Here is a 26,630-nt window from a genome sequence, read left to right on the forward strand (position 1 = left end):
TCGCCGTCACACGCAGCCTCCCACAAGACCACCATCGCCCACTGCAGAAACTGAAGCTCAGACACGGTGCTGAGAGCAAGTATTTAATGCCCATAAAATCCAAGGAACTCAATAATCCCAAATAAGGCCTCCTATGCATTTCCCCAGGAACCCAGCCCAGAAGACAGAACTCAGAACATATCTCAGAAGGAGGAGGGAAAAAAAAAAAGCCACTCTTCTCCTTTCCTCACATCTCTCTTTATAAGACAGCTGCAATCCTATCTCTAGGCCCAAACAAAAGCGCCTAACGGGACGCCCGCCAACCCCTGCAGCTCCAGGCGCTCTTGCCGACAATTCAAAATAATGGCATAACGTGTCGGAAAATGATAAGTGGGGTTCAAGTTTAATGGTCAGAACAGAATCCACTATTCTTAGTTATTGGAAGGATTTTTGGAGGAGGAACAACTCTCAGATCAGACGTTCACATCGTGCCTGCTCCCCCCCACACCCCCAAACTGAATTGTTTCATGATGGGAATTTTTAAAACTTTCCAAAGAGATGTTTCTGGAGACCCAACCTCCTCTCCTTACCCAGAAGGAGCCCAGCCTCGCTGGTAGGGGGCCGATGGTCTTGGGCCTCCCCAGCTCAGACACCCCGCAGGGTTTCGCTGCCACAGGACAAGCCCAGAGACCAGCATCCAGGTCTTAGTGACTTCAGCCAAGTTGCTTCATTTCTTCAGGTGTCAGCTCTCTCAGCAGCCAAATTGGTGCAATGGGTTTAATCACCTGATGAGACGATGAGGTTTAAAATGGGCCAGACCCATTGGGAAGCTCACAGAATCTACCATCCACCATCTTGGCCGTCATCAAGCCTCACTGGTTTTCCAGATGCAGAGGCTGAGGTCACGGGCGTCCACACTAAGATCGCCCCACGTGGGGCCGCCTCCAGCCGCTCTGCCTCTTCTGCTGCTCACCTGGGCCAGCTCGGCACAAACTGTGTCCTCAGGCTTTCTACTGCTTTGGACGTGACAATGTCCCTAGAAGAACCATCACACCTCTCCATTCGACAGATAAGGACACCAGTGTCCAGGGAAGTAAAACTTGCCCAGGGGATGGCCCCTTGAGCTATGGGGGACCCCGGCGAACTCTTCCCCAGTGCAGGGCTGCGCCCCAATGAGCCCATGTCCCACCTGTTCGAGACAGCAGGTTCCAGGACAAGAAACGGGTGCTCCAGACAGCTATGTCTGCTCACCTGGAACTAACCATCCAGTAGACGGGGAGCCAGGGGAAGAGGTCCAGACTTGGGCCAGGGTGAAGTTGGAAGGCTGCTCAAGGCCATCAAGATTCAGCAGAAGTTGCCTTTTCACCTGAAACATGCCAAACTCCACCCCGTGGCCTGTGTGGCGCTGCCTGGGTGCCCTGAGCCCAAGCTCCTCTGATGCCAGGCCACGGCTCCAACACCCCACCCACCACTTTGTGCACTGGCCTTTCCTCTCCACTCTGGGCAATCTGTGAGTCATGGCCCCTTTGTGTTTCCTCTTTGTTTCCTGTGACTCATGCTGTCCGGTCCTCCCCAGGTCACCCCTCAGAGGCAATGCCCAGGCATGGAGAGTGGTGACTAAGCAGGCGGCTGCCTTTCCCATGGCGGCCATCATCTCCCAGAGGGGTATGTGGCGCGCTCCTGTCCCTGGACCAAGGGGGTATCCACTGGGCTATCTCTGGGCAGCCTGCGGGCAGCTCCTGGAGAGAGGGACTGTCCTCTCTGTGGCTGTCACCAAGCTCCGGCTCAAGCACCAGGACCCCAGCCATCTGTCCCTCCAACAGAAGTCAAGCACTTCAGTGTTCAGGACACGTGGCAGGTGCTGAGTCGCAAGCGTGGCACCCCAGTGACCCCCACTACAGTGACCCCTGGCTCTTCCTTTCCTTGGCACCCCTGAAATCCAGGGGCCCCTGCCATGTCTCAACCCCGCTCTGCTCCGAGACGATCGGTTTTGTTGTTTCAACTCTGTGTGGGTGCCATACAAACCACAGAGAAGTAGAAGGCGGTTCTAACACCTAGTCCCCTGCACTAGACTCCTAGTCTACTGCAAAGCCAGCCAGGGGCCCCGCAGACACCCCCTAACTCCGGCAGTGCCCCAGCATAAGCAGCCTGTCAATGCCAGACCCCAGGGGCTCCGTCCAAATGGGGGGTCCTGGAGCCCCGCCCGGCAGCCCCCACACTCCCACTGCCTGGTCCTGGCTCACACAGTCAAAGCCAAAGAGGCCTCAGCAAGTGATAACTTGCCTCTGTGACCAAATAAGGCAATATTACATTTCACTGTTTACAACGCCCGCCCGGCTCACACGAAGCCAGCGGCTCAGAGGGCACCCGGAGAAGTGCAGTTCCCCAGTCTTTCCATTCCCCGCACCAGTAACTCTGACCATTTGTCACTTTTTAAATACAAACCCAAGAGGTGGCCCAGTCTCGCCCTCAGGCAGCCGGGGCCCTGCAGAGCCTGGCTTTGAACGTCCACATGCATGATTTAAAGGTCAGGAGAGCCCCTAAAAGTTTTACTCTAGCACCTGAGTGAAAACAGAGGCACTTCTTAAAGGGCAAACCTCAGCCCTCCATTTGGGAGGTGACTTTTTCTGCCCTGAGAATTTATTTCAAACTTTCTTTCACCCATAGGACCGTTGCTGCTGCTGCAAAGAGCTGTGGATGACCTTCCTGTCCCGACAGTATTTATAAAACGATATGCAGTTGGCAGGGCCAAGCCTTAGTAATTGGGATTATTAATAATAAGACAAGTGTAAATGTTGAAAACCCATTAGGAGGCTTTAAATGCCAAACAAAGCTTCAACTGCCTGGCATTTGCACCGTCCCTCTGGACTAACCTCACCTACAGCTAAGAAAATTCTGACCCTGAGGGATTCTGCAGCTTCGGCATGACCCAGTGCTGTCTGTGTAGACCACATCTAGCGCCCAGGATGAGGGCACTAATCTTATAAAAGGGGGACAACAGGAGGGCATCTATTTCACCTTCAAAATGGAATGTCGTAACCTGGCTTTCTCCCTGCGAGACCACCCCAGGCACTGCTTGATAGCAGGAACGTGCCTACTTTCATCTCTGCTCTTTACCCCAAAACATCCTTTCCAGACATCATGGGAGCTCAGAAAACGCTTTCTGGAGAGAAGCGTGAACAGTGGAATGAATGAGGGAGTGAGTGAGTGAGGGAATGAGTGAATTGGATGTATCATTGCATCTCTCCAATGGCAGCCTCTGACTTACCTTCCTTGAGTCTCACTTGAGGTCCTGTAGGATGGGGCTGCCGTGGCTGAGAGAGCCAGGGCCAGCTTTGGAATGAAATGTTTGCGCCCAGAGTGGACTTTCAGGGAGGACAACAATGCAATGTGTTCTCAGCTCCCCTGCCCTGCCCCCCTCAAGAGTCCCCTGCCCTCCGAGCTTCCCCCACTCGCACAAGGGAGGTCTCCCCACATTCCTTCACCAAGCCACCACCCTGGTCCACACCCTCAGAGTCTCCTCCAATCAGGAGAGCCATAGGAGTGAGTGCCGAGCAGCCACTCTGTCACCAGAGCCAGGGCTCTGCTATCATCTGCACCAATGGTGGAATGTCAGGCAGTTTCCTGGCCTGGGGCCCATGTGGACCAGCCTGCAGACACGCCTAGAGCTGCTGCTTTCAAACTTCCTACCTAAAGGAAGTGTGATTCACTTTCCCAAGTGATGAATGATATCTTGGGGCCTGAATGGAGTCAGACCCTCCTGGGTGGAGACTCTGTCCTGCCCTGTGGCCTGGGCCAGGTCACCTGACATAACCATTCATCCAACACCTGCCATGTGCTGACACACCAGTGAGCAGAGAAGGCAAGGATCCTTGGTCTCGAGACATGGCCCAGTGACATAATAAACAGCCAACATTTATTGAGCACCCACTGTGTGCTCAGACATCCAGGCTCAGCTTTTCTCCTGCATTTAACCCTCACAATAGCCCTGTGGTGCAGGCAATACTGTGAGCTCATTTATCAGTTAAGAAAACAGAGACCCCAAGAGAAGAAATGATTTGCTCTTCTTCTTCCTTGCTCATCACCAGACCTGTTGCTGGACAGCGACCTGCCTGGGCCTTGCTTCACTCGACCTGTGACACAGAGATGCCCAAACCTTCATTTGCAGGGTGGAGAGAATATTCAAGGAGAAGACATATGCCGAGTGCCTGGCACAGCATGGGGAACAGAAAAGGTGCTTATGAAAGGGCAGCAGGGTGATCTGAAGGGACCACTGCTGACCAGGGGGTTAGTGCCGGCTATGAAATGGGACCACTCTCCTTCAGCGACCCTGACTTTTCAGAACTGAAGCCCTGTAGGTGAAGGGAAGAGGGTCCCTGGGCACCACCCCTCCCCTTCAGTAGATAATCAGGGCCCTGACTGTGTGTGTCACTCCGGACCACGATTAAGGCTGGCACATGCCATGCAGGGGGATCCTGGGGGAGTGTCTGAGCTGCATGTTAATAATCAACCCCCGGGCAACACCTGGCTGTGAACACTCTGTCCTGCTGACTCACTTTGCAAACTCTGCTCACCCTCAAGGGCCGCCTCTGTCACCTTGCCTGAGATTCCGGGGCAGAGGTGTCATGCAGCCTGGCTGCAAGAGCCCGGCGCCCACCGGAGACCAGGGCACGGGAGGTGCTCCAATGGAGGAGACGGCTCTGGACCCTCTGCTGGCGAGTAAGGAGCATGCGGGGTCCACAGGGGTGGGGGCCAGGGGAACGCCGCTTGCTGCCAGCCCAGCCAGCCCAGGCTGGACACCCAGTCTGCCCTCTGGGACCCTGGAAGCCTGCAGGGAGGACCCAGGGAATGAGGCTTCTAGGGGTGCCCAGACCAGCGGGGCTGGGGAAAGCGCCCTCCCGCCCTCCCTGGTGTGGGGAGGCTCATCAGTGGGTCGGTGAAGTCGCCTTCTGGATGGCAAGACCCTTCTAGATGACAACTCCCGGCTTCTCAGCCTTGGCTTTGTTGACATGTGGGCTGGCTTGTTCTTGTCGTTGGGGGCGAGGGGGAGGGCGGTCCTGTGCTCTGTGGCGTATGGAGCCTCATCTCTGGCTCCCACCCATTAGAGGCCACCTTCTGTGTGGCGTGACAACCCAAAATGTCTCCAGACATTGCCCAATGTCCCTTGAAGGCACAATCCCACCTCCATCCACTGAGAACCACCTACTATCTGCATTGAGTGCTAACTGTGTACTGGACATCCAGGTGAGCCTTCAGGCCGCAATGTACTGGGGCCTCCCGGGACCCTGTGAGGTCGCCCAATGCCAAAGCTTTGGGGCCAGGCCCTGTGTGAGACCTCTGCTCTCTTGTTTCCCAGCTGTGCTGCCTAGAGCAAGTTGCTTCACCTCTCTGTGCCTTGGTGTACTCATCAGTAAAATGGGGCTAATAATAGTGTCCATCCCACAGCACTCTAGGGTGGGGAAAGACTTGAGTTACAATGTGTTAAGGGCTGTAAGCACAGGGTCTGGTACCTAAAGTGCTGTTATGATCCCATTTCACATAATGGTAAAGCTGAGGCCCAGAGAGATGAAGTCATCCCCGAGGGTCACAGAGCATGTGGTGTTAGGGCTGTGAGTGACTGCCTCTCTCCAGAGACTCCTCCTGTAACCACTAAGCCGCCCCTCATGTAGGAAGAGGGGACCATAAAGGGGGGCTGAGAATTCAGAGACTGGGGCCTGGTCCCAGCCCCACCCTCTCCTCACCATGGGGCACGGGCAGCCTGAGACCTGACTCCAGGCTTCGGCCTCCAGCACGACGAGCAGATTCCATTCTGAGCAACACGTGTGGAGTGGTTATGGTCATCCTGGTGAGGCAGGCGGCATCTCTCACACCCTCCCCGCCAGGTGGGTAAGACCAGGAAGCTCAAAAAGGAACAACAACTCGCTCTGCTCTCCCAGCCAGTAATGTCCTGCCTGCGATCCCTAGAGGGAGGGCCCTGCTTGGGAAGCGGGGGACCTGAGGGCCCTCCTGGCATCAGGGACCAGCTGGGGATGCTTCGGGCCAGGGTGGAGGGCGTGTCTGAAAGCAGAGCCCTCTCTTGTCTCACAGGAATCCAGCCACCACGTCCAAGACTTGGTTCCATCTGACCAGCCCCACCCTCTGTCCTTTGACTAGTGAATGAATGAATGACATCACTCCACCTACGAGTGATTGAGTGAGTGAGTGAATGAATGAATGAATGAATGAATGAGGAAGCTGACTCACCTCCTCTGGCCCCACAGTGGGAACTTCAAGACAGGAGCTGGGGCATCCTCTCCTGCAGGACAGAGGGGGCAGGAGGTGGTTCTCAGTGGCCCCCACTCCGCTTCCTCCTCAGAGGTCAGAGGTCAGAATTCAGAGTCCTGGGGGTAGCTGTCTTCCCAGAGACTCCCTTAAAGCTGGAACAGCCCCCAGGATGACTCTCTGTCTCCTGGGCCCTCTGGCCTCCTTTGGGAGACAAGTTCCAAGGGCAGAGGGGGACAGAGTGAGGATTTGCAAAAATGAGCGAATTAGCTGGAAAACAACTAATTTTTATTTTTGGCTTGATCTCAAAGTGCCTGAGAGTCAAGACAGAGGGCGGAAGAATGCAAATTGAGCAATCAAATGTTTACAGCGGAGCCCTCAAATAGCTACAAAGCGTTGCCAAATTTTTGAGATCCCTACACTGAGATTGTCCGAGGACCTGTTTCCTCTTCGGCTGGCCAGCCAAGAGGCATGGTGGCATCGCTGTCATCATCATCCATAAGGCAGAGTCCAGGTGGGAGGGGCCAGCCTGATGCAGAGGAGGCAGGGAATCCGGGCTAAGGATTCTGGGAAATGCCAAATCTTAGAGCAAACACGTGAGCCCTTTAATAGAGAAGGAAAGCAGGAACAGAGGGGCTGTCCTGGGGTCCTTTCAGGGAAGGGCTGGGATGCAGTGGTCTGTGCCATCTGTATCTGGAGGGGATAAGGCCGTAGACCTCCAGCCTCGGATGCCAGCCTCCACTTCTCCCAGGAACATTTCCTGGCTGGGATTTCTGACCAGGAACTGCAGAGTAGATGATACTCCTGTGCCAACTGCACAGCCCACGGTCCTCTGACTTGGCTTTAAGTACCACCCTACTGGCAGCACAGGGCTGTAACTTGAGCGAGAGTCCCCTGAAAAGACCTGTTGTTCTACCGTTGGAATCTGCATCTTTCCGTCTTTCCTTTGTCATTAAGCGCTAGGTTCTCAGAGCCCTTGATCATAATTCCAGCATCTCCAAAGGGAAACAGACATGTATCAATCAGTCACACCCTACTACAAATGAGGTTAGCACAAGACTTTCCTGGTGACTGCTGCTTAATGGATGAGGGTGTTGGGCATCCATGGGACAGCATGGGTTGCAGAGACCGTGGGGGAGTCCTTGGCAAGGGATGGGGGTACATGGCAGGCAGTGAGAAGCTGCTCTCCTCCAGGCGTCACCTAAGATCCAGGGTTTCCCTTTCCTCCCAGGATGGAGGCCGGAAAGGGTGGTAAGGAGACCCCAGGCTCTGGTCTGAGGCAGGGCTAGATCTGGGTGCTGGGACTGCCTCGCTGGGGCAAATGAATCTCCCAGTTCTCAGCTTCCTCTTCTGTAAAATGGGCCTGTTCTCCCAAGGCCCCTCCCAGAGAGCTCCTAGAAGAACAGGATGCATGTGGCAACATTTTTCCTGTTCATTGTCTGATACTGGAGCTGGAAAGTGCCTCTCTCTGGCTGCTGCCTCTATTTCCTCTTCAGTATCCGACCCCACTGAGAGCCTGTGCCTCTCTCCTCGCCCAGAGGAGTTGTGAAGCGCCACTGTGGGCTCTCAGGTGGGGTTTCCAGGTGGGAATTCCCGCCCGTTCTCAGTGATTTTTTCGCTTTCCCGTTCCCGAATCCCGAAATATAAACCGTTTTCTGTTCTCCGTGATGAATTGTTTCCACAAAGTGACAGCCAATACTACAAATGACCTGGGTTCGAGGAGCCGATTTTCCCAATTTCCCAACCAACTTTTCTCAGGATTCGGGAACGGAATAGCGAAAAGAATTCCCGAGAACGGGTGGAAATTCCCATCAGGAAACCCTAGCGATAAATAGAAAAAATGTCTAAGAGATACATTGTGAGTAGTACGCTTATTTCCCATTGTGGGTATTACTGGGTTCAAGGAGTTGATTTTTGCGATTTCCTGACCAACTTTTCTTGGGATTCGGGAACAGGAAAGCGAAAAAAATCCTGAAAATGGGTGGGAATTCCCGCCTGGAAACCCTACTCTCAGGGCAAGGAGAGGAGACAGCTCGGGGGCTCTGTGAGACCCCATGGCAGGAACGTGACAGGTTGATTGGTCACTCCTCGCCAATCAGGTCCTTAGGAGGAGGTAGGAAGTGTGGGCAGATAGGAAGGGGGGTGAGGGAGGCCTGAAGGAACGTTAGCTCCCGAGGGAACCCAGGATGGCTGCACATCCGAAGCCTGACCAGAGCTCAATGGATCGGTGCACCCAACTGTCCCCAATGCTGAGCCTCGAGGGACCTTTGAGGGAAGTGTTTTCTCAGAGCCCCTGCAGTGTGTCCTCAGGGAGGGCAGGGCACGGCTGGGCTGACAGCAGCCACGGTGGCCAAGGCCTCCACTGTGTCGTGAGCCTCACTGATTAGTCCTGCTGCGAATGCGCCCCAGGCCTCAGTCTCAGCCCCCACCCTGGAGGCAGGGGCTGTTTGCTTTAGCAATTGTTTCACACCCCCCTCCCTGGGACTGTTTCTTCATCTTGCACAAACAGCCGCATTGCAGGGAGAGGAGACCCAGGGAAGGCCTATGTTGGTTCAGCAGCGAGGGACAAAAAAACTGTCTTGAAAAAGGTGGAAGTGATTTCCTGTCATAGAAGAGAAGTCCAGAGGTGGGCATTTCAGGGTTCCAGGCTGGTGAGGGGTTTCCCGACGTCATCAGAGATCCAGGGAGGGTCCTTCTCTCAGTCTGTTCTGCCCTGCTCAGCAAAGGCATCCACCTCATGGCCCAAAATGACTGCCTGAGCTCAAGCCATCAAATCAGCATTCCAGTACAGGAAAGAGAAAAGGCAAAGAAGGGCACGGTCCCGCCCTGAAAGTTGCCCTCACGCTTTCACTCATTCCCACGGGCCTGAACTTGGTCCCACACTGAGCTGCAAGGAAGACGAGGACACGCAGCCTTTGTTCTGGGTAGTCACGTACAAGTTGAAAACTAGGAGTTCTTTCACTAGGAAAAAGACAAAGAATAAATATAGAGGGGTGGGGCGACTGGCAGTCTGTGGCACAAGTTCAGGACAATTTCTAGTCCTGGTGCTGACGGACCGTCAGCTGGCCAGGGACCTGGGTTCCCCTCCTCCCTCTGAGCCTTGGTCTGTCATCTGTAAAATGGGGTGGGTGACCCCCACGGCCTCTGCTTCGGATAAATGACTCCATTGGAAAGAAAAGCGAGTTCAGAGAAACCGCTGGGGTATTTGACCACTAGGCCATGTTTGGAAATGCCGGCGTTATCTCACGCTCCCATGTACAGGGTGAGCCATGCAAGCCTAGACATTTTTTTGTCAGGTGGGGACATAGTCCCTTGGATAAGTATTTTTCAGTCCCGGTAAAATGTGAGCATTCTTTCAAGTGCATAGGCGGCTGGCACTGAATCAATTATGAGACAACTGCCTCACGCACAACTGGGCTGCTTATTTCCTGGGAAGGTTTTACATACATGTCTGTGTTACTTCCTCGTGTTGGAAACTGTAAAATGCTGTAATTAACATCATATGTGTAATCTTCCTGGAGCTGTAAAACAATCTGTGACCAGCGGGATTTTTTTGGTCACTTTCGCACTGTAGTGTGATAAGATAGTTCTGGGTAAATAGGCTGTGTCAATATCTGCCTGGGATTGTGCCCGAAGACGTGTTCCTAAATCCAGGAGGATTCTATGTCCTTCCTCTACACCAGCACTGTGAGGACAGTTAAGCATGTTGTAAAAGTAACAGACGGCTGCCCGCAGGGCCTTTCCACGGCTGGTCCCTGGGCCTGGAAAGTCCGTCTCCAGGCGCCTGCGGACTCCTTCCCCTCCTTTACGGAGACCTCCACGCACAAGTCCCCTCCCTGACCCACGTCTATGGTATCTTGTCATTTTTCTATCCCCTCAGCTGCTTTTTTCTCCAACCCCCTCCCTTGCTCTCCAGCAAGACATTATTTGCTTTATTCTCTTTCTCCCACATAGGAATATAATTTCCAAAGCGGCAAGACTTTTTCAAAGCCCTATATCCTCAGCCCTTAGACCAGTGCCAGGACAATATGAGCTGCTCAATAAATATTCATTGTTTGAAGTCTTCCACTTTCCTAAATATTTCCTGTTGGTCCTTCAAGACTCTATTAAAGATGAAAGATGCTTTTAATTCCCTGGGTTGGCAATTCTCACGGCTTGTTCTTCTCAGGTGGTACAAGACATCAGAGTGTGCGCTTTACTGGAGCATATGCTTTTAGATTCCATCTTGTTCTAATAGGGCGTGAAAGGAGCTTCCCAAGATCTTTAATATTCCCCAAGAAGTAAAATAATTCAGAAGTTTGTAGGGAAAAAGGGGCATAGGGAAAATAAGGTTCTAGAAGTAAGATGGTTAAAAATAATCGTCAACACTTACCGAATGGTTTCTGTGCGCAAGACATGGAGTGTTTTAACTGTTTTGCTCACTTACTGTCCATGACGACAAGTCATGCTGGGGGGAGGCACTGGACCCCCATGTTACAGATAAGGAAACTGAGGCACGGGAAGAAAAAGGCACTTGCCCAAGCTCGCTGAGCTGGCAGAGGGCAGGCGGGTGTGGATCAGTCATCTCTTCGCCCAAGACGGCCCTGATGCTTGGATCCAGGTGCAGGTGACACAGAGTTCTAAGCACCTGCTCAGAGCACCTTCCCAAGTCATCTCAGAGCCTCCCAGCAGCCAGTTCTAAGAGGAAACAAGAGCCACTGTACAATCCACAGTGTCCACGAAATAAGACCACACCAGGAGCTTGGAAGGAAGATGTCAGAGACCAGCGGGCTTCTGGGTATGAGTGCACGTTTCACTTTCCATGGGTCAAGTTCCTGGCTATAAGTAACAGACACCAAGTCTGGTTCCCTATGTGGAAAAGAACATGAGGGGAGGCCCTAGGAGACGCAGGAATGAAGACAGCCTGCGAGAGCCGTGAGCAGGAGGGGCAAGTGTTCCACCCCCATGCTGCTGCAGGACCCCTGCCACTGCACACGGCTGCCATAGCCCCTGGACAGTGCCACGCTGTCCTGAGAGAACCCTAACACTGCCCTCTCTGGTCCAGAGGCCGAGCCACTCACTGGTGCGTCTGATTGGCCAAGCCTGGGTCACATGTCTGTGGCCCAGTTGCCAGGGATTTGGAGCTGGAAGATTTCACAACCCCTTACATAGGTGTGGGCTCTGTATCTACCAGTATCACACCTGGGGGACCCTCTGATTGGAAGGAGAGTTAGGTGCTGGGCAGCCCCCTGCCCAGAATGACCAAAGCTCACCCCCACCTCCCTGCAGACGCCTCCACGACAGTGCTCCACTGAGAAGCACAGATTCTAAGTGAGAAGCTGGTGGTAAGAGGGTTGCCTTTCTGTGGAAAGGAGGCCTCTGAGCGCAGGGAGCTGAGTGGGCCTGAGCGCAGGTCCACGATCCCCCTTCAGGGGTGACTTGGGCTCCTGTAGCATAGAGACTTGTGGGTGATTAGGGCCCGAAAGGGACAGCCCCTCTTCTGGTCCTCAGAAACGTGCAGAAGCATCTGTACGGGGTTCATCGTGCTCGTGACAGCTGTGGGCTCCGTCTCTGGGCCCAGGGCTTTCCCAACAGCCACCCTGGTCCCAGAACCAATGTCCTTCCCGTGAGCCAGTGAGAAGCTGGAGGACCTCGACTGGGTGGGGTGACTGTCCCTTAGGGTGGTTCATTCACACCCTGGCGCTGGCAGGCCCGGGGGGGGGGGGTGACCAGTTTGCTTGTTTTAGTTTGCTCTGGTTTGTTTGGTTTCTTAAGCTGTCCACACAGTTGGGGTCAAGCATTCGGACACAGTGCCACAGCTCTGTGGCCCCCGCTCCCTTGCCACCCTGCTCTGCTCGGTGCTGGGGGTGAGGGCTTTGTGGACTGTGTCCGCTTGTCCCCACCACCCTCTGGATTCTGAACACTCAGCCATCAGGACCAGAGGACCTGGGGGCCTACCTTTCTGGCCACTCCTGCCAGGCTGAGGTCCCTTTCCTGAAGCACACAGTGCCCCCCAGGCAGCCCTCTGGTCCTGCTCTAACCCTCTCTCTTAAGGGCCCTTCGGGTGTTGGTTCCCCACTGCTGCTAGGGGCCCAGTGTCTCATCCCTCCTTGTCAATTTCCCCTAACCTGTCCTCTGCTTCTGTAAACTACCCTTTTATTACACCTTGTCATGGGCTGAATAGTGTCCCCCCAAATTCATGTGTTGGAATCCTAACCCCAGCACCTCAGAATGTGACTGTGTGGGGAGCTGGGCCTTTAAGGAGGTAATTAAGGTGAAATGAGGTCACTGGGGTGGGCCCTCATCCACTGTGACAGGGGTCCTCATAAGCAGAGGTCAGGACACGGACATGCACAGAGGGACGACCGTGTGGGGACACGGGGAGGAGACGGCCGTCCACACGCCGAGGAGAGAGGCCTCAGAGCCAGCCCTGCCGACACCTGGCTCTCGGACTCCAGCCTCCAGGACTGGGGACAGTGAGTGTCTGTGTGTGAGCCCCTACTCCGTGGCATTTGTTGTGGGCTGTCTCATTCACACCCGCCTGGAGGGAGCCATCTGTTTGCGGCCGGGTGCTGACTGGCGCACTCCACAACGGTCTCGCGACAGCTCAGATGTACGGTGGGCTTAAACGCGCCTGGACCAGGGGCTCCCCTCATGGGTTCTTCATGCTCAACCCCTCCATTTGAGAAGGGTGCTCCTTTTGAGAAGGCTTTGAAGGGTGCCGTGGTGAGCAGCACAGACCGGACGTGGGCCCAGGTGGTCCCACCCGCACCCTGCTGACTCCTGCGTCTCAGAGTGTGACAGGACTCATCATCCCCAGTGGGAGGCCCACAGAGGCACTAAATCCTTTAGGCTGAAGTAAACAGAGGCGACAGAACACAGCTCTGGGAGCAACCTACTTGTCAAACCAACCCTGGCCCAGGGGAGTCCCACCTGCGTGCACAGTAGCATCCAGAAAAGCTCATTCTACTCCCAAACAATGCCACGCTCAGAGACCACAGAAACAGGAAACGGGGTGCTGACAGTTAGATGTTGTTCCAAACACACGTCGTGGCTGTGGATGGATGGTCCTGCCCCCAGCCTCCGGAGCCCGTGCACGGTGGCCTGACGGTTCAGAGCCCAGGAAGGCCCCCTGCGCTTTAGGCACAACTACTGACAGTCCCAGGGCTGGCAGGGTGGGTGGCAGGGTTACGCCATGGTCCATGCCGCTGTCACAGTGGACTCGACCGCCAGGCCAGCCTGCCTGGCCCTGGGCTTAGGGTGGACATTGGTTGGTATTCTGAGTGTGAGATTTTTCAGTCCAATGTGTCATAAATGGCGGCTTAAGGTGGCCTGGGGACATGCCTTCCCCTCTGCTTTTCAAGGACAAAGGACACTGACTCCTCATCAGGCTGTTCCCCGAGAAGACCGTGGCTTTGTGCACCCCAGGGCCCAGGGTGCCGTGGGCTCAGTGTCGCCGCGGCCCCCAGCCCTTTGGAGATAAATGGAGTCAGTTCTGCTTTCCCTTCTCAGGTTCCCTCTGAATGTCTGGGAAAGCGTTATCTCGCCCGAGAGGAACGTTTGTGCACAGCCTTCTCTGTCTTGTATACTGTGACTGAAAGGGGGAAGGAAAGCCCCCAGGGGACACTCGAGGAGCCTTGCTCAAGGGCCCTCAGAGCGGAGGCGGGCAGCGGGTGACTCCTTGTTCTCCTTTCCTGGAAATCATCACCCCCAACCCATGATGAAGAAGAGGGTGAGGCATTTGGGACAAAACGGCTCCCTTGTGCAAAAGACCCCAAGTGACACTAAGGCTTGCCCTCCAGCTCTTAGCAGGGGCCAGCACCCCACGCCGTCTGATGGGCCGTTTCGCCAGGCAAGCCCCTGCGATCAGATGGCAATGTCTAAAGTTTTCATTGGCAAATGCACCTGAAAAAGGCCCAGCCTTAAGAAGCAGGTCCCGGGTGACTACAGACCGCTCGCTCGATTGCTGTATTTGTAACTAAACGCAGTGTAAAGTGATCCTTGGCCACTGAGGCATTTCACCACCGACTCCTGAATGAAAGCCTGATGTCTTCGCTGAGGGCCGCCTGAATAGAACTTTGGCCATTTGGGGACAAAACCCGCCAGGTGTGTTGAATTACAGAAGGGACTTTCTCTAGAAACCTACCATCCTCAGACAGCTTGAACACTTACCTAGAGTCCGCGATCTCGCCTCTGGCCTGTTGCCAACAGCCTTGGCATCTGTGATATTTACTCTGAAAAAAACAGGCTGTGTTTTCTTTGATGGAGCTTTGAGCGTAAATATTTGCACCATTAATTAGAGTCCATTTAATTCCAAAAACTCAAGCCATATGAGCAGCCTCGAAGGGTAAACAGGGCCATGAGATGTTAGTCATACCTGGAAGACTGCGAGCTGAGTGTCTTCCTGTAGGGCCTCTGCCCTGTTCTCCTGCAAACCAACAAACAGGCGGAAGGTGAAGGAGAGGCCAAGCTGCCCCAAGCCCGGATTTTGGACATAGCAAATTAAAGGGACTAAACAAGCGTTTTTCCTATTGTTTCCACAACCTTCTTATTGTTTCCATAATGATGTGCTGCATCTGATGTGCTGGGCCTATCCATGCTAATTCCAAACTCTAGAGAAACAAGCAGATGGTTGGTATGGTGTGGTGGGAAGAATTCTGGAATTAACTAGAAAGTTCTAGAATCGGTTGCACTTGGATTTGATTCCCAGTTCTGCCGCTTACCGGCTGTGTGGACTTGGGCAAGTCATTCCTCCTCTCTGGGTGGCAGTTTCCTCAGCTGTAAGTGGGAATAATAACTCATACCGCGTGTGGTTGAGGTAACAGATACAAATAATAGCGTGAATATTTAATTCCGGTGACAATGTGCTGCCTGTGGTCTCCGAGCCCGCGGCCCCCTCTTACGTCTAAAAGGGAAGACAGTGAATGTGATGGGGCCGCAGTGTCAGCTCACAAAACCTGTGTAATGCACAGAAGTGATTGTTGCTATTTTTAAAATTTCTCTCAATGCGGCACCCCAGTCCCTGGTGTGCTGCAAACCTACTTTCAATGCAAAGGGAACCAATTTCAGGTGGCACGAAGACTCGGGGACAGAGGGCTGGCAGCACGTGGTGAGAATGAGGTTCAGTTTTCACTTCTCCTACAGCCTTTTCAAGTATGTCAAGGAGAGAGTCTCGGCTTAGGGTCAGGAGGTCTGTCACCTCTCTCTCACTCCAGTCTCCTTGTCAGTGGCACCATCCAGGCTCAGGCCCCGACAACTGCCAGGTAGCAGCAAACATTGCTGTATTTTTGTTGTGCTTTATTAAACCATCACCTTCTGTTTATGGCCAGTGGTTCTAGTTTTCCATTTCCAATAGCGATACTGGGTTCTTTAAAAATAAAGTTTGATGAGCCTTAAAAAAAAAAGAAAGAAAAAAAAAGAAGGAAATGCTGGCACCCACTGTAACGTGGATGAACCTGGCGGACACTGCTGAGTGAAATGAGCCAGTCACAGCAGGACAAATCCCGTGTGACCCCATCACACGAGGGAGGTCCCTAGAGGAGTCAGATTCACAGAGACAGGAAGTAGATGGTGGTGCCAGGGCTGGGGGAGGGGAGGGGAGTGTTCCATGGAGACAGTTTGAGTGTTCCATTGGGACAGAGTTTCAGTTTGGGATGATGGAAAGTCCTGAGGATGGATGACGGTTGCACAACAGTACGTGAATGTGCTTGATACCACAGAACAGTACACCTAAAAATGGTTAAAACAGTACATTTTATGTCACATACATTTTACCACAATTAAAAAAAATAAAACTAACCAAAAAAAGTTTGGAAAAGTGAACTGCATTAAAAAGAAACATGAAGTACATTAGAGCCCAGGGGGATCCCAGCTCAGGCTCAAACCAGGGCCGTGGGACTTGGATGACCGATGTTTGGGAAAGTCTGGATTTCTACCTTAGCGCACATCAGTTCAGGCACAGACTCCGGAGCCAGGCTGGCTGCACTGAGTCCCAGCTCTCACACGTGCCGCTGTGTGATGTCACCTCTCTGAGCCTCAGTTTCCTCACCTGTAACTGGGAGTGATCCTAGCATGAATGGTAGAGAGCTGGTTTTATAAAATGCTTGGAACAGGGCCGGGCACAGTAGTAGGTGTCGCTAAGTGCTTGTTAAATCCACAGGCTCCAAGGGGAAGCCCAGCCAGTGGCCAGCCTCATCTGCGGGGCCCCTTGCAGGTGAAGCCCACGGAGATGAAGTGGGTCGTCTACTTGGGTGTGGGGCCCAGGGCTCACTCCAGCAACTGCGTGCCAGTCTGGAGCCCGCAGAATCAGCAATGAGCAGCTGCCTCGTGTCTCCAGCTGCCAGGAAAGCTGGGTTGGTTTCTCCCCAGCTCCCTGCTTGCTCCCTGGTCCCCCTCTTCTGGTACAGTTGCTGAGCCCTCTGCCTGGCCTTGTCAGGGAACCTCGGGCCATCGAGGAACCCCCACCCCTGCAAGCTCCTTGATGGGACCCTTTGGGAACAGCCCAAAAGACCGTCCATGGAGGAATGGATAACCAAATGTGGCATAGCCAGAGCATGGACTATGACTCAGCCACAAAAAGAAATTAAGTTGTGATACATGCTATAATATGGATGAGCGTCAAGAACATTCTGAATTATGAAAAAAGAAAAACACGGTGAAAGAAGCAGGGCACAAAAGACCATATACTGGATGAGTCCATGTATAGGAAATGTCCAAAAGAGATAAATCCACAGAGACAGGAAGCAGATGGGTTGTTGCCAGAGGCTGGAGTGGGGGTGGGGCGGGGTATGGACAGTGACAGCTCTAGGGTTCTGGGTGTTACTCCGGGGTGACAGAAATGCTCTGGAACTAGACAGTGTCTATGGCTGCACGACACCGTGAATGTACTTTAAGCCACTGAATCATTACTTTAAAATGGTTAATTTTATGCTATGTGACTTTCACCTCAATACAATTTTTTTTTAATTTTCAAAAAAAAACCCTTGAATCCTGCTCAGCGCAGTTGCCTGGGGCCCCAGGTCTGACCCCCACTGCCTTCCGCCTCACCACTCACTGTACTCCTAACACCTGCCCACTCCCCCACCTTGTGCCTTCTCCTTGCCTCTGCCCTAAACCACTTTCAACCTAGAGAACCGCCCCTCACTCTGACCCCCAGGTCAGGGGCCACTGCCGGCTTCCCGCTGCTCGGCTGGGAGAGGCCTCCACCCAGGCCCTGCCTGACCTGAGGGTGACACGCAGAGTAGTAACACCGCTAGCCCAGTGCTTACGAGAGCCAGCTCCTGGGTTGGAAGCTGGATTCTCTTTCCCGGTTCACAAAACCCCACGAGGCAGCGAAGGCCTCTTTTGTGGATGCACAAAGCCAGGTGCGAAAGGCAACTTGTCCCCGATTTATCTCCTGTCTTTCACTGCGGGGCTCTGGCTTATCTCCTCCCACCATATGCCAGCTGTGGGGGGCTGGGGCCTCATCTTGCTTATTTGCACCCTCACCCCCTGCCAACCCTGAGTTGGGGCCCTACCCACAGCAGGTGCTCAAAGAACCAGGTTGAACTGAATACAGATTCCCTGAGACGACAAGGAATCAGTATTGAAATGACCTGTGACCCTGTAGCTGTTCTGAGAACAAACGACAGTGGGGGCAGGGTGTATATGACACTCTGGGCCTCTCCTGGTTTATGGGAGGGGCTGGGTTACTGTAGGTGATGCACTGAGAGGGCTACAGACAGGGTGGCTTTGGGCACGCATGGTGACACTCTGCTTGCAGCGTCAGCTCTGGCCTCTGAGCTGCAGTGGGCAGCAGCGGAGACTTGGGTACTGTTGCTGGAGGCCTTGAGTCATGCACAAGTTCAGAGTCTGTATGAGGCCCAAGCGTCTGATAAGGCCCCAGAGCCTGGGAGGGCTGAGCCTGTCCCACCCAGCTGGGCTGGCCTCACCCTGCAATGCCTATTTTAAACCTGGGCCAACCCCAGGGCCAGAGCTCGCCAGGAGCTGCTTTCTCTCCTCCCTCGCTGCCTCCCCAAAAAAGGAAACCATTTCCCATAATTATAAGCATTGTACGGCGTGATTGCTGTATCCTATAATGATGGCTCTGGCAGTGATGACAGGCGTGCCACCTCCCTGCGCCAGTCCACTTGCCCCACTCTGCTTTTGACATAAACATATTCCTGACATATGCATGCTGTTCCTGACTGCCTCACGGGGCTCCCTGGAATATAGGTTGGGGGGCTCCGGGCGTTCCGTCTCCTTCTCCCGGGGCACTGTCTCCCCGTTCAGGCCACACGGCAGCCCAATGTCCCGCCAGCCTGATATCCTTCCTCACTCGGCAACATTGACCAAAATAGCAGCCGAAACTAATCTTTGTAAAAATGAGCTGTTTCGGGTATTTACCAAAATATCTTTTTAAACTGGATAGAATTAAATAGCTTCTTAAATGGTCTCCATCTACAATCAGCTCTTTTGCATATGTTGGACTCGGCTGAAGGGTTTCATCAGAACACAACTTAATTGGAGCCAAGAAAGTGAAAAGGAAAAAAAATGGCTTCAATCGGAATGAATCAACATCTATTAATGGCTGTTTAACATATTTCTGCTAATAACAATGCATTAAATAATGTGCATTTCGAAGCTGGCTTAACACAATAGCCCATCCCTATCCCAAAAAGGTAAACAATGATGGTTAAAAATAGCCCCAGTAGGTATTTACATTTCTTTCCCCCTGAGTCTTTTTGGTTTATAGTTCATCATTCCAGGGGTTAGAATTCTAAAATTTTCTCTGTGTATTTACACAACTGAGCTATTGCTATGTATCATGTTGGCTATCAGGCCCTTCCAAGAAAAATGAGTTTTGATCTCGATTCCCGCACAACAATGGTTTGGGTCAGGTGGAAAAGCTCTGAGAAATGCATGTGGCCCCAGCACAGGCCGCTCTGCCCTCCTGGGGCAGGTATCTGGGGTACACAGCTCACGCCCCAGGGCTTCTAAGCAGACCCTTCTCGAGTGAGACTTCGTCTACGCAGAATAAGGCCCACCAGATGCCTCGTCTCCCAATTTCTTAGTCGAGACTGGAACAAGATAAATACTAAAGACAGTGGCAGGTCACCTTTCTCCCTGACTCCTTGGGAGGAAGGAGGCTTGACTCTCCCCTCTGTGCACAGACAGCACTTTGGGTGGGGAGCAGGGTAGAACATTCCCAACCGGAGACATTTCTTTGTGGTTTTGCTGCGAGTAGGAGCATTTCTGCCCAGAGCTGGGCATGTGGGTACCAACTTGGCAGGCCTGGCTGCATCAGGGAGGACTGGCACCCACGAGTTCTTGTGAATGTGAACTGTCCCCTCAGAGTGCTGGGTATGTCTCTACAAAGCCAGTGGCTTGTGGCATGTTAACTTGGCATGTGACCCAGGGGGCCCTGGCATGGGAGGGCTCCCAGCCTAGCTCCTTGGGGTGCAGAAAGTGGGAGATGACCTTTCAAAAGGTCAGGCAGGCTGCTCCTGTCCTGCCACCGCTGTGTTGTGGTCAGAGACCAGCTTAAATTAGTGTTTTGTTGATGGCAGTTCTGCTCAGAATTTATTGTATTTATTTGAGGTGTCATGGGCCTGAGGTTTGCAGACACAGGAGGTGCCTTCCCTGAGGCTCTCAGCACTCTCCTGGTGCCCACATCTCTGCTGTCTGCAAGGATGCTGAATTGTCCAGACCTGGCCTTCTAAACAGCGACAGGGCTGGAGCACGGCAAGTCCAGCTCCCAGCCCCAAGCAGGGCTGCAGGACGTGAGTCAGACGCCCCTGCCGCAATGCCAGTCAAGTTCTCTTAGCCTCACTTCACTGGAGTCCTAAAGTAACAGGATTTTTCTCCTATTTGGGGGGCAGTGCTCCCTTTACTAAGACCCCAAGTTCTGCATAGGCTGGGGTTCAAGTCCTGGCTGGCACTTGACCTGTGACCTCAGCTCTCCTTGCCATGCAACGGCTTCACCTTCTCCTCCTCCGACAAATTGAGTGATGAATTAGGGTCCTGCCGCTTGGAGGAGGGGGCTGGAGTGCGCTCACTGACGCTGGACGGGCCACCCACGGAATCACCCCACGCTGAGCCAGTCTCTCAGTGCTGGGTCGCTACCCCCCTCCTCTCAGTGGGCACCCTTCCCTGGGGCCCTGACTAGGGGCGCGCTGCGCACCGCCGCTCAGGGCCCCACTGGCCAACCCGACTGATAGGACGGTCCGGAGCCGGTGGAGACGCGACCGCAGAGGGGAGGCGAGGCGCAGGCGGGACCCGCGGGCCGAGCACGGCGGCTGTTAGTCTCTAGTGTCCCGCGCGCTCGCTCTGTGTCGGGGTGACCGCGGGGCGGGGCGAGGGCGGTGTCCGCAGGTAGCCCCGGGGGCAAGAGGCCGGCCCGGGACCCCCAGCCCAAAAAGCCGAGGGGAGGAGCGGCGCGGTGGTGCGCCAGGGCGGCCAAGTTTGGCTCCCGGCGCGCGCGCGCGGCTTCGCGTCCTGCGTCTGGGGAGGAGGAGGGGGACTGTCCCCTCCCGCGCTGGACCCCGGCCCTTGGAGTCGACAAGCCGAAGTCCCCCCCTCTCCTGGATCCCGTGCGCCCGGCTCACCGGAGCCCCGCACGAGCTGCGCCATGCTGGAGGGAGACATCGGTCTCGAGGGGTTGTCCCCCAAGGAAGACCCCGCGGCCCGTGAGTATCCAGGGGCGGCGCAGGGTGGGGAGGGTGCCCCCAGCCCGGCCGCAGCGGCGTCGGGGACGCCGGGGGATGGCGGCTTCTCGGGGACAGAGGGGCACACAAGGGGCAGGAGACAGGGACCCCTGTCTCGGTGTCGGAGGACCGCCCCCGCGCTGTTCCCTGGTGAGGAGGGATACTTTGTCGGCCGCAGGTCATTGGGGGCACCCACGGAGGGACAGACAGCAGACAGACCGCGGGCTGGGTTGGGGCCAGGATGGAGCTGGGTTGGGGCTGGGGGTGGCCGCGCCCCCCTGTGGGCACTGCCAGGGCGCCCAGCGGTTCCCCAGTCCCGGGAGAGCATCCCCCAGCCTTGCCCCGTCCACCGCCAGGCGGATGGAAGGATTTCGGATGTTTTTACAGGCGCTATTAATACACATAATATTTCCGTGCTATTCTGGAGATTTATTTGCGATATAAAGTTACTACTATGGCTTGAAGTCATAATGGAAACTGCAGAGGAACTTGGGGGGGTGGATAAATGAGGCTGGGAGGGGGTGTCCCTCACTTCCTGGGCCCCTCCCTGCACATAAATCACGACCCTGGATATTTTTATACCAATAACTTTAAAATAAATGACCCAAGCAATGTTTCCTGGATGATTTCCCCCCTCCCAGTTCAGAGGTTATTAAATAAACCCGGGAGTGAGCGGGACAGTGACGAGGGGCTGCAGCCCGCACTCCCTTGATTTAATTATACAGCTGCGTTCCACCCTCCTGGAGCGCCCTGGTTAGGACTCTGTGCCCTGCAATCAGGACGCCACCTCGGACTGGGAGCTGCTAACTATAGCATGGGAAGCCCTCCTTTTTGTTCTGTCTTTCTCCCTCACTCCTCCCCACCCCCCGTTTTTTCTTTTTGGATTTCCAAGGAAAAGCTTATCTTGACATCTGCTTAAACGGCCCAATTTGACTTCTTTCTAGAAGTGACTGTGCACTCATCAAGTTAAGGGCCCAGGAGGAAGAGAGAGGGTCTGTGCCAGCCAAAGTGGGAAGGCAACAGCTGGGCACAGGAGGGAAGGGGTGGCTTGGGAAGTCAGCCTGGAGGGCCTGGCCAAACTGTCCTGCTTTCACGAGTGGCTTCCTCGAAATAAGCCTGGTCTGTGAGACCCAGATGTGAGGTCATACCCGACGTTCTGTGGCGAATCCTAGGACCTGCTCATTCTCACTTCCCTGGGCAATTGATGGTTGCAGATGCCGCCTCCCATACTGGCTTCTTCACCAGCTTCCTCATTATTTGTTAAGAAGCTCTTTGTTCATAAGCCCATGTACATGGTCTGTACCTCCTGCAAGGGCAGGTGGAGAGGTAGGGTGAGGTGGAGGTGGGTAGTTCCATTGCCCAACGCACTCCTGCTCATCCCTCAAAACCCTATTGAAATGTCCCATGTGCCTGTGTACACGGATGGCACCCTGGGTATGGAGGGAGGAAGGAAGGGAGGGAGGAAGGAAGAAAAGAGGAAGGGAGGGAGGGAGGCAGAGTACAGATAGCTAACTGGCTGAGCAGGTCACTGTGGGCAGGCATGTGGAAGTCCTCTTACTGCATCATCACTTGCGGTCCTCACTCACTCTACAAGGTGGGCCCCATTGTTTTCCCTATTTATGGATGAGGAGACTGAGGCATGGACTGATTACTCAAGGTCAGATAGCTGACAAGTGGCAGAGGCAGGATCTGAAGCCCAGGCGGGCTGTGCTGTTCTACCCCCTCAGTGGGGACAGGGGAGCTGTCTCTCCTGAATCTTTCATGCATTCAGCTGTTCAATGAACAGTTATGGAGCGCCTGCTGGGCACCTGGCACTGTGTCCCTGGGGCTTGGGACACAGCAGGGGACAGAGCAGACCAAGGCCTGGCCCTCCTGAAGCTTTCTTGACCATGTAGAAGACTCTAATATGTTGGCTTAGCAATGTGTCTCATCACAAAGAAAAGTGAAACAGGAACTGGGGCAATTCTAAATAGGGTGGCCAGGGAAGCACTCACCGATGGGCAGTATGGAAACACACACCCAGAGGAAGTGAGGGAAGAGCATTCTGGGCAGAGGGAACAGCCAGTGCAAAGCCCTGCACTGCAGTGACTGAGACACGCCAGGTGGGTTCATGGAGACTGGGGAGAATGGAGAGAGGGAGGGAGCAGGAGGTGTGAGCAGATCGTGAGGGACCTCTGCTCACTGTAAGGACTTGGGCTGGGTGAGGGAAGAGCTCAAGGAAGGGTCTCGAGCAGAGAGCAGCGGGAGCTGACAGGTTTGGGCAGGATCCCTTTGGCTGCTCCTCAAAGAACAGGCTGAGCGGGCAAGGGCAGAAGTGGCCTCAGAGGCTCTTGGAATAACGCAGGTGAGAGATGCTGGAGACGTGGGTGGGGGGAGAGGTGGAGGTCAGGTTCTGGCTGTATGTTGAAAATCTGAGCAGACAGGAATTGCTCACACACTGCATGTGGGGTGTGCGGGTCAGAGAGGCGTCAAGAACAACGCCAAGAGTTCTGGATGGATCAGGACAAAGAGTTCGGTGGGTTAGGTGAGAGGTTGACTTTTGGTGTTTTGTTTTTGTTCTTTTAAATTGAGGTTGAGTGTATGTATGTGTGTGTATATATATATATATATATATATATATATATATATATATATCATAACATTTTAATCATTTTTAAGTGTACAATTCAGTGGCATTAAGTCCATTCACAACGTTATGAAACCACCACCACCACCGATTTCTAAAACTTTTGTGTTTGTTTGTTTTTTCCCAAACAGAAAGTTTGGACCCGGTAAGCAATAATGCCATTTGCCTCCCCTGCCCCCAGCCCCTGGGAACCTCTAGTCTACTTTCTGCCTCCATGAATTTGACTATTCTAGGGACTTTATGTAAGTGGAACCACACATTATTTGTCCATCTGTGTCTGGCCTATTACACTTCACATGTTTTCAAGGTTCATCCATGTTGTAGCATGCCTTTTTTTTTTTAAGGCTGAATAGTATTCCATCGTATGTAGAGACCACATTTTGTTTATCCATTCACCTGTCCATGGACACTTGAGTTATTTCCACCTTTTGGCTGTTGTTTATAATGACACAATGGACGTTTGCATTACAGATACGTGTTTGAGTTCCTGTTTTCAGTTAGCTGCGTCATATCTGTAACTCTCTGAGGAACCACTAAATTGTTTCCACAGCGACCACGCCATTTTATGGGCTGGAGTCCCATCATTTACGTTCCCAGTTGGTACCAGGGTTCCAGTTTCTCCACATCCTAACCAACACTTGCTATCTTACGGGTTTTTGTTGTTGCTGTTGTTGTTGTTTTATTGCAGCCATCCTCCCAGGTGTGGAATGGTAGCTGGTAGTGGGCTTGATTTACGTTTGTCTGACGACTCTTAATGTCCGGCATCTTTATTGTGTGCTTATTGGCTGTTTGTATATGTTCAGTTCCTTTGCCTGGTTTTTATGGGTTGCCTTTTGGTTGTTGAATTGTAGGAGCTTTTTATATATTCTTGATAGTAAACCCTTCCCAGTTATATGATTTGCAAATATTTCCTCCCAAACTGTAGCTTGTCTTTTCACTTTCTCGATAATTCTCTTTGATGTACTCACACATACAATGTATTTCTATGCTGCGATGTGACAAACTGAGGAAGCTGTCTTGTACCACTGCAGTTTGATGCACGATTCAATTCAACTTAAACAGACGAATCTCCATTTTGAGCCAGTTACAGTGTCAGGGGCTGGAGCTGCAGGGTGACTGCGGTCCTTGCTATCGTGGAGTTCACAGCCTCTGTAGCTGTATGCTGTCGTTTACCTTGTGCGTGTTCCTGATTCTGGCTAAGTAAGCTCTGTGTGCTGAGGGAGGGATCCAACCTGACAGCCCCACCTCCTCATCTCAAGCCATTCCCTGCTGCCATGGGGGCTCAGCTGTCACTTCCCTTAAAGCACACAGCAGGTCTATCATGTCTGCCTCCCCTGATGGACGTATTTTTCTAGCCCAAGCACAGGGCCTGACATGGCAGGGCTCCATGGGTGGATGGATGGATGGATGGATGGTAGCTGACAGTTTTGCCAACTCATTATGTTCCTTGCACTGTTGCAAACCCTTTATATATGTCACATCCTTTAATGCCCATTTGTTCAATTGGTAATATTATGAACCCCTTTTGACAGATGAAGAAACCAAGGCACCCAAAAAACCAAGTAACGTGCCCACACTCACACAGTCAAGAGTTCCCTGTGAATCCATTGAGGTGGATGGGCCATACCTGATTGTGCTGGGGCTGGGGGGGGGCATGGGGGGAGGGAATGGAGACCCTGATATTCAGACCAGAATTCGGGGCAACCAGGTGAGGACTGGAACTGGGCCCCCAGCCCTCCCCCCCCAGGGTCCTCCCCAAGTCAGCTCTTGCCCAGCTGTCCAGGGAGAAGGCAGTCCCCTGTGGGGGGCCTCACTGCTGCTGGAGCTCCAGCAGGGACCCTGGTGGCTCAGGAGAGCTTTGCCTGGCGTGTTGGTTCCCACTGAACGTCTGTCAGTCACGGCCCTCAGCCGTCAGCACCAGCACGTGTCAGGGTCTCCATGCTGCTTAATGAAGTATTAAACGCCTTCTGATCCTCTGAAACCCATTTGACAATGTCACGTGGCCATTAGGTAGACAAATTATTAGTTTCATGCACTTAGCCTTCAGAGGGGGCTGCAACGAGCCTGTGTTCTTGTTGCAGCCCAGGGGGACACTTAGCTCCCCTCTGCGCCTTTCACAGAGACTGGGCTGGGCTCCGGGTTCCCACACAACCAAACCCCCAGGCCCCAGACATTCCGGTGGCCGTCTCTGCCTCCCGAGAGATCTCCTATCTCCAGCTGCACCCCTGTTTGCCTCTGGGCATGGTATGCAAACATTACCGTTAACACCCAAGATTGAATCCTTCCCCTTTCACACTAACTGGAATGACTTCTGCCCACGTAGGGCCTCGGGTATATAATGAATTTTTAATGCATTGACATGGCACTTTTCAGTGCAAAAGTCTGAACACACTGTTTGTGGTGGAAATGGAGCTATTCATGTGAGCTGTCAGAGAGGAGGCGTAATCGGCCATAATTTTTCCTGCAATGTGTTCCCTGGGCAGTGAACAGCCCCTGCCCGGAGCCGATTGGGGGTGTGGGGCAAAGGGGGTGGGCAGAGGGCCCAGGACTGTGCCCGGGTCCCTATTTGCACATTCTGTGGAGGTGGGTCTGTGGAGGTGGCCCTGTGCTGGAGCTTGGAGTGTTTAGTTCCTCGTCCCGGCTCTCTCCTCTGCGTGAGGGGGCTCAGACCCCTCCTGCCTCCACGTGGGCCTTACGGAAGTCACAAAGCTGTGAGCAGCTGTGAGCGGTGTTTTGTCCCCATTTGCACTTTGCCCCCACATTCCACCCTTTGCCTGGCTCGGTTAATGGCAGTTCCTACACATGTGTCACAATGCCCACTGCTTCCCACACCTGTCACCTCACGTTCACTGCCGCCCCCGCCCTGGCTGGCTGTCCACCTCGCCCCGCCCCTTCCTCCTTTCCTCCCTGCAGGTGGAGCTCCTGCCTCTCTGGATCCCCTTCTTGCTGGGTGTCACCCACCCTTTCAGTGTCCTCAGTCTCCGAAGGGCTTCTGGGAGTTAGGCACACCAGCGTGCTTCGTTTGTGAGCCGTATAAGAAAGAAGTGATTTTAAGTGAAAAATATTTCATTTTGGATTTCGATATAGTATGGAAAGGTTTC

General features: G+C 53.6%; 1 protein-coding gene across 9 annotated transcripts in view; it reads left to right on the plus strand.

Moving 5' to 3' along the window:
- Positions 1–4,527: 4,527 nt before the first annotated feature.
- ANO1 (anoctamin 1) overlaps positions 4,528–26,630 on the plus strand; it is a 155,482-nt gene continuing 133,379 nt past the window's right edge. For 8 of the 9 annotated variants that reach the window (XM_019755675.2, XM_019755679.2, XM_074336865.1 and 5 more), the window contains exon 1: positions 4,528–4,698. In XM_019755675.2, coding sequence (XP_019611234.2) covers positions 4,605–4,698 — 94 coding nt within the window. In that variant the 5' untranslated portion in view covers positions 4,528–4,604. Of the gene's footprint in view, positions 4,699–17,203; positions 20,886–26,630 lie in introns of those variants that run through there. The other variant, XM_019755677.2, reaches the window with a different exon arrangement.

This window comes from Rhinolophus sinicus, linkage group LG06 (genome assembly GCF_036562045.2).
Source record: "Rhinolophus sinicus isolate RSC01 linkage group LG06, ASM3656204v1, whole genome shotgun sequence".
In the NCBI taxonomy this organism is placed as follows: domain Eukaryota; kingdom Metazoa; phylum Chordata; class Mammalia; order Chiroptera; family Rhinolophidae; genus Rhinolophus; species Rhinolophus sinicus.